The sequence below is a fragment of the Nicotiana tabacum genome, chromosome 23 (genome assembly GCF_000715075.1).
Source record: "Nicotiana tabacum cultivar K326 chromosome 23, ASM71507v2, whole genome shotgun sequence".
NCBI lineage: Eukaryota > Viridiplantae > Streptophyta > Magnoliopsida > Solanales > Solanaceae > Nicotiana > Nicotiana tabacum.
The window spans coordinates 3,256,321-3,263,733 of NC_134102.1; the positions used below are offsets into that span (position 1 = coordinate 3,256,321).

A 7,413-nucleotide genomic window follows, 5' to 3' on the forward strand; every position below is an offset into this window, starting at 1 on the left:
AGTCCACATTAGAACACTTAGCTTTATTTATCTTAAATTGGTCATATCAACTCACTTTTATTTTAGTGAAAATATCTTGTTATGTTTCCTAAATAATTACATTTTGTGAGTTTTTTCCAAGAACCGATAAAATTCTGTTTTAGAAACTTGATCCGTATTGCGTATATTGAAGCAAAATGGCAAGGTGTTGAATACATTATCATGTTTTTTAGTAATATAATGTTCGGATTCACTAACTTATTAATTTTCATTAATACATGGAACGAGTATCTTCTCCCACTAAAATTTACGAAGAATAAGGTAGTAAAATATGTATATGTCAAGATGTTGTTGGCAATATATATTACCTAACTCTATATTTCATAAGCTCAAGGGCTAATTAACATCGACTGGTAACTTTTTTTTGTTGCCTCAATGATTACATATATATACATTTTCTTGGCTCGTAACAGGCATAAACCCCACATATAATGATCAATCTTTGGCGTTTTCTTCACTTATAACATTAGGTTAGAGAAAGAATTGTTAGTCCCGCCAATATTGTTATATTTGTAAATAATAATTCTGGTAAATATAAGTTATCGTAATGAAACAGTAATTAATTCGAGCTCACTGAATTCACCGTGTTTCCTTAAGGAATTTAATCCCCTCCTAGTACCCAAAGTTATGGATTATTTCCTCCCAGGATAGAACGAATCACAAAGTTGAGCGTTAGGTGTGTTTTTCTTCAACAGCTGAAGCACATATTTATAGCAGTCAGCTTTGCTATTGCAGCTGGTGGTCACAAATGCGGATAATCTTATGTTAATATTTACTATTACAAATCCGAAGCCGAAGCCGAGCCGAGCGACGAGGACGGCGCGAGGCTTGCTTTCTTCTTAACTCTTTAAGAGCTACAAGAAGAGCAATTATATATATACCCACCAAAATTTTTTTCCTCTTCCAATATGGGACAATGTCTCATTGTCAATAGGGGAAAACTTAAAATTTTACTCAAAAATTTCATTTTCCCTCCATTTCCCATTCACCCTCATTTTAAGACTATTTTATCTTAAATAACAAAAACCTCAACAATAATAAAGATTTGTCTAATTATAACTTTGAGTATAATCCATTAATTCAAAGTGATTAATTCAAATTCTATTCTACGCATCTATACCATCCGTTTGTAACTAACAGAACTTTAGGAGTGAAACACACTAAGAAACATAAGATCGGATAAAAACACTTATACGCACTTGATATTAGCAATAAGAAAATTAGCTTGGCATAAACACCGACTTGATATAGGTAATAAGTACTTTACAGAATATCTATCGATCTTGAACACAAAAATTTCCCCATTAGTTAATAATATAATAATAAGTAAATATTTTTCACAACCTTGAACCTAACTATAAGCTAGCACTCTCTTTGGTATCCTTTGTTGGTTTAATGTATAAACATATACAGCTATACATGATTTACTCAAATTAGACGATAAATAATATGTAAGTATCATTAGCCGCTTCAATATACATAAAAATTAAAAGGGATAAATAAATAAAAAGGCATGCATATATGGGGCCATGCAATATACATAAGATAAGTTAGACAACGTACAAAATCACTAAACAACATTTCATATACCTAATTAAACACACTATAATCAAAATGAAATACTCAAAAACATCACAGATATACTATCATTTTTCCTTTTTCTGTTCTTTAATTTCCATATCTTTTTTCTTCCTTTTAATTTCTTCTATTTCTTTTCTTCATATCCTAAGTAGAAAAATACTAAGTTCAGGACCTCCATTACCATCTGGATTCATCATATAAAAAGCTTCTGAGTCACGACTACCCACAACTCGTTCAAATTTAGCTCTCATATACAGCAACTCACCTTCCGCCGCACTAATTTTCCGGCCGTCGTCCACCACCGGAATCACTCCGGCACCGACGGACACGCTCTGCACGGTACCAAGCACGTGCCAATCCGAATCAGTACACGCGCGTGAAAGCGCGTGCCCACACTTCCTCCCGTTACAGTACATAGTCCACATGGGCTCCTGAAAAAGTTCCACGCGCCGCCGCCTTCCACCTCCCCGCGCCGCCGTTTGCGGAGGCACCACCATTTTCTCGCATTCTAACGCTATCCTCACGAGCCCAGATGACATCTCCTTCACTAAAGACGACGTGGAAATTGCGAGCTCGATTAAGAGTACCGGTTCTGATTTCGGATCGTCTTGAACGGCGAAGCTGACGTGTCCTCTCCGGTGACCAAATAGGGTTCCGGTGACTTTCCGGCCAAGAGACGGTGTAATGGAAAATTGGGTCGGGAGATTAAGCCACTTGCATGCAGGGAGTATAGTGGGAAATGAGATGATACTGATTAGTGACTTAATTAGAGCTGAAACTCCAATTCTTGTTTTGGTTATTCGATTAATATTTGTTGATGAGGTGGAGCTTCCATTTTTTGGAACAAGAGATTTATCTGAAAAACTCTCATTTGGATCATGGTTTATAGAAGTTGATCTTGGATAAGTGGAAGGAATGATTTTCTTGGAGTTTTTGCAGCTGCTTGTTCTTGAAAGAGCACCAAAAGGTGGTTGTTGTCTCATTGTATTAACCAAAAAAATGAGACAAAATTGAAATTCTATACACACTTGTAGGTATTGAAAAATAGATTTTGATGCAATTTTGAAGAACCAAGAATATAGTAGTAAGCTTCTTTTCTACTACAACTCCAAAATGATATCAAGTCTCAAGAAAACAAGAAATGTTTTTTTGAGGTATTTTGGCTACTAAAAAAGAGATTTTTGTGGGCATGTAGTTTAGCTAATGATCAAAAGCCAAGTTTTTAGTACAAAACAAGAAAGGGCAAAAAGCAAAAAAAAGGTGTCTTTAGGTTAAGTGGGGGTAGATTTTTTTTTTTGTTTTTTTTGGGGGGGGGGGGGTTATTTTTTCTCGGCGAAAGGAACAAGAACAAGAGGAGAAGAGAATATTTTTAGTAGTAAAATATTTTTACCACCTATACGCTTTAGTAATGAAATATTTTTCGCTCAGAACAGAAAACAATAAGAATTGAACTGACACTTATTATATAAAATTTCACCAGCTATAAATTTTAGTGGTTGAATAGTTTTGATCACAAGAAACACAAAGAATAATGAGTAATATTGATCCTTTTAGCTATGAAAAAGCAAGTGGAAACTATAGGGATTTTTGGTTGTTTTAATAGTAATATTCTCAAAATGAAGAAAAATGTTAAAGATAATAGAGGAGAAAGGGAGGCCGACAAGGTGATGATGAGTGTTTTGAAAGTGGCTAAAAAATAAAGGGAAACTATAGAGGTTTGTGCTGTTTGTGAAATGATTGTGATCATTTTTTTGCATTCATGCCCTCTCATATTTATATACAAATTTTGTTTTATTTTTTTAAATTAAGGATAATGATTTGGTGGTCCTGCGGAGCATGATTAAGATTACACGTGTAGCCTTTCTTTGATTGTAATTTTTCGAAAAATTTTCCATCTTTTTATCCAAGCGTGATTCTGATAAAAAGGAGTGGCTATTGTATGAAATAGACGGTCTAGATTGGCTGATGAAGATTAGATGTTGTATGTTGTATCTGAAATTCATTAGACTTGTGAGGTAGAAAGTCAATGCAAGCAAGGACGAGATAACACAGCCCTACACCTTTCAATAACTAAAACAAGCAGCTAGGTAGCAAAAAATTTTTTTTTTTAAATATATAACTTGGACAAACACTTTGGAAGACGAGAATAAGGTCCCGGAAGAATGTTAAGTCGGTGTCTAAGGGTTAAGGACAAGGCGGATCTAGGATTTGAAGGTGACGGGTGCCATAATTTCCTTTAATGTATACCTTGTAATGACTAATATGAAATTTATTAGGAACTTTTATTCGGGTTTTTTGAGTTTATTCGGGTCAACCTTATAGGTATTTTTTATTAACAAATATTAAAATTACATCTGAGATATCAAAAAACAAACGTAATTAGTATTTTAAATAAAAGAATAACACCTTTATTTTAACATCACAAGTAAAATCAACATTTTCACTAGGAAATTATATCTTATTCGATAAGATAACATCTTTAGTAAAAGAATTACATCGATCAGAATAAGAAATTTTTTTAAAAATATCTTTAATAGGTAAATTATGCCTCATAAGTATAAAATTAAATAAACTACAAGTTCCCAAAAATCAAATTATAAATCTCATATTTTTTTAAAGCAATGTTTACGGAATTTTTATCATAATTTAATAGTAAAAAGATTTAAATTATATTTAAGAACCATATAATAACACAAATTTTTATGATATAATAAACAAAGATGGAAAAAATTGATCTCAATCCAAAAATCCCATTAAAACCCAAGTTTTTTGGATTTGAAAGAAGAAAAATCATAAATTTAAGATCAAGAGGAATGCTTATTTTATATAATTTTAAAGTTTTAGAGTCTCTTTTTTGAGTGTTTTTGCTAGAGATCATATAGAAAATAATAGAATAGAGAAGAAAAATATAAAAAATAATTAATAAGTAACAAATAGAAAATTGGGAGGCAGCCAAAAAGAAAAATGATCGGGACAAAAGAAAATAAAATGCACAAAGAAAAGGGAAAGTCGGACAAGGTTCAAGCTAAATTCTAACTTGAATTTTATACACGAGAAAAGCTTTTAAGAAGCTTTTAAGAAGGTTCAAGCTTTGTCTAGTTTAGGACTGCGGGTGACATGATCAAATATTTAACCTAGTTTAAGAAAATTTCAACATCTGTATATAAAAAAAAATTCATTTTAGTGGGTGCCATGCCGCTCCTTCCTAGAGGGGTGGATCCGCCCCTAGTCAAGGTGGAGATGGCAAGGGTGATGGTGGCGGGGTAGGGGATGGTGGGGGTAAGGGGTAGAGTTGGGCTGGGGGTAGCGATAGTGGGTTGGAGGGGTGGGGTGGGTGGGGGTAAGGGGTAGGGGTAGGGTTGGACTGGGGGTAGCGGTAGTGGGTTGGAGGGGTGGGGTTAGGGGGTTAGAGGGGTGGGTGGGGTAATAGGGTGGGAAGGGTTAAAAAAGAATTTTAAGAAATATTTTTCTCCTTTTGGTGGGAAGTCAATTGGAAAAAAATAAATTCATGAGTAAAATATTTTTCAAAACTTTTAAGTCAATCAAACATGAAAAAATTAAAAATATTTTTCAGAAAAATGTCTTCTTTCATACCAAACACACCCAAAGTCAAATACTTTTTTCCTTGAGTGTGTGATATTCAAAAAACTAATCCAGTTACAATAACAACAATAATATACCAGTATTATCCCACGCAGTGGGGTCTAGGGAAGGTAGCGTATAAGACCTTACCCTTACCTTGTGAGTAAATCCAGTTAATTTAAAATTAAAATTTATTTAGTGAGCTGATAAAGTGACACTCTCCCTCAAAAAGTTCTTCATTCTTAAAATTCGAACTCATGTAAAATATATCTTAATTGACTAGTTAAATTAAATCTATTAATATAAGACAAAACAAAACAAAAAATTTAATTTATCTTTTGGGACGGTTCCAAACAAAGCGTTATTATTTGGGTCCCTGGGGCTATTCGGATAATTGGTGGCCTAACCTTAATTAAACGGCCAGGATTAATTGACCTTGTTTATTCCTGACACGTTGACTCGTTAATATTTTTTCTTTTCCATAAGCATGCGACATCTTCCTTTCCCTTTTTTCTATCTATATACAAAAAAAGAAATCAAAAGAATTTTTTTTAATATAATATTACTGTAATTTTTTTTTGTAGTACTGAGTTACCAAAATGTTGTTTAGTACAAGGATAATAATCACAAGATAGAATTTGAGATTGTATATATTTTATATTGTCGATGAGCGACGATTTAAGTTAAATTCTAAAAATAATAACCAAAAAATATTATGGAAACTATCTTGAAAGTAGAAAAAAAGAATCAAAGGTATAATACTTGGGTTCGTGTAGCATTCGCAATTGTTAGGGGCCCAAGAGTAATTTGAACTTTAAGTGGATGTTTGGTGTTCGTTAATAATTTAATTGAAAACCTTTTAGAATATTTTAGCTGCATCATTTTATTAATAATGATCGTCTTATATGCTTCAATTGTTACACTTGATTGCAATATTATTATTACTAAATTAAGTTAAGGATTACTAAGATTGTTGAAATTTTGGTATATCTACTCAAACAACTTTAAGAAAAAAATTAATTTAAACTAAATGATGCTAGGAAATATAATTTTCACCTCCTACATAATAAATTCCACAAAATTCTAACAAAAGCTTTACTTCCTTAGTCTAAAATCGCGTTTACACTTGGTGATTTTAATAATTTGTGATTTCATATGAGCTAGAAAGGAAAAATAGAAAGGTTATTAAACGGGAAAGGTGTACAATTGGTCAATTGTAGACATACTTTTGTTCCTTGTTTTTCTACATTTTAAAGATTATATGTTACACAAAGTTGTAGCATAATCTTTTTTTTTTACTTCTTAGAATATTCCCTAACAAATTGATACTCTAATTACAAAAATCTAAGGGGTGATAATATTATATTATCTTGGACAAAAAATATTGTCATGTTTTATACACGAGTAATTTTATATTTCATTTTGTACGGCAAAAAGTATGGTAATCTCAAATTAAATTAAGTTCATGTTTATAGGTAAGATAACATGTGATATTTGTACATCATGTCCCATTATAATTTTAAATTTGAAATGACTGGCTATAGCATAAGGCAATAATAAACAAAAGTTGGATATGTTTGAATTGCTAGCTGTACCATGCATAGCAAATATTTTTATTTTTATTTTTAAAATAGTGATCAATATAGTAAAGTGGGCATGCGACCATTATCAGAGAATTATAATTAAATTAATGAACAATCTTATCGAACTCCTCATCATTTGCTTGACTAATAAAGTCATGATTAGATTAATGCATGCTACTACCTAATTTAGAAAAGAATCTATATCTACTTAAAAGGAAGAAAGTGAGATTTTTCCAAGTGTCGTATGCATAAAATGCCATGTAGCAATTTTAGGATAAATTAGTTAATTTAGGTAAAATTAGTTTCTCTTTTTAAATTTTGAATTTGAAAGCAATTAAATATGGTATATTATTTTTTAAAGAAAAAGAAAGTAGTTTCTACACTTTATATCTATCGTTTTTAAGGAACACGGTAATTTCTATACTCTACTTTTTTTGGGAACACAACACCTATTTGTCCTAAAAATATCAATCCTGTTATAAAATAAAAGCAATTTAGTAAAACATGAACAAGACATGTTGTTATGAAATAAAATCAATTTAGTAAAACATGAACAAGAAATGGAGATAGAGAGAAGGAAGAGATTTTCTTCTTTAATTGTGTGTATTTTCTTATCTATTACAAGGCC

At 31.8% G+C, this 7,413-nt stretch overlaps 1 protein-coding gene across 1 annotated transcript; it reads right to left on the reverse strand.

Annotated features, from left to right (window-relative positions):
• Nucleotides 1-1,539: 1,539 nt before the first annotated feature.
• On the reverse strand, nt 1,540-3,322 carry LOC107781305 (protein MIZU-KUSSEI 1-like). Its single transcript, XM_016601993.2, has one exon. The coding sequence runs from the start codon at nt 2,601-2,603 to the stop codon at nt 1,758-1,760; it is 846 nt and encodes a 281-aa protein (XP_016457479.1). The 5' UTR covers nt 2,604-3,322; the 3' UTR covers nt 1,540-1,757.
• Between the last annotated feature and the right edge of the window lie 4,091 nt (nt 3,323-7,413).

Coding starts and splice junctions, on each gene's coding strand:
- LOC107781305 (XM_016601993.2), bottom strand. CDS start 2,603: ATGAGACAACAACCACCTTTTGGTGCTCTTTCAAGAACAAGCAGCTGC.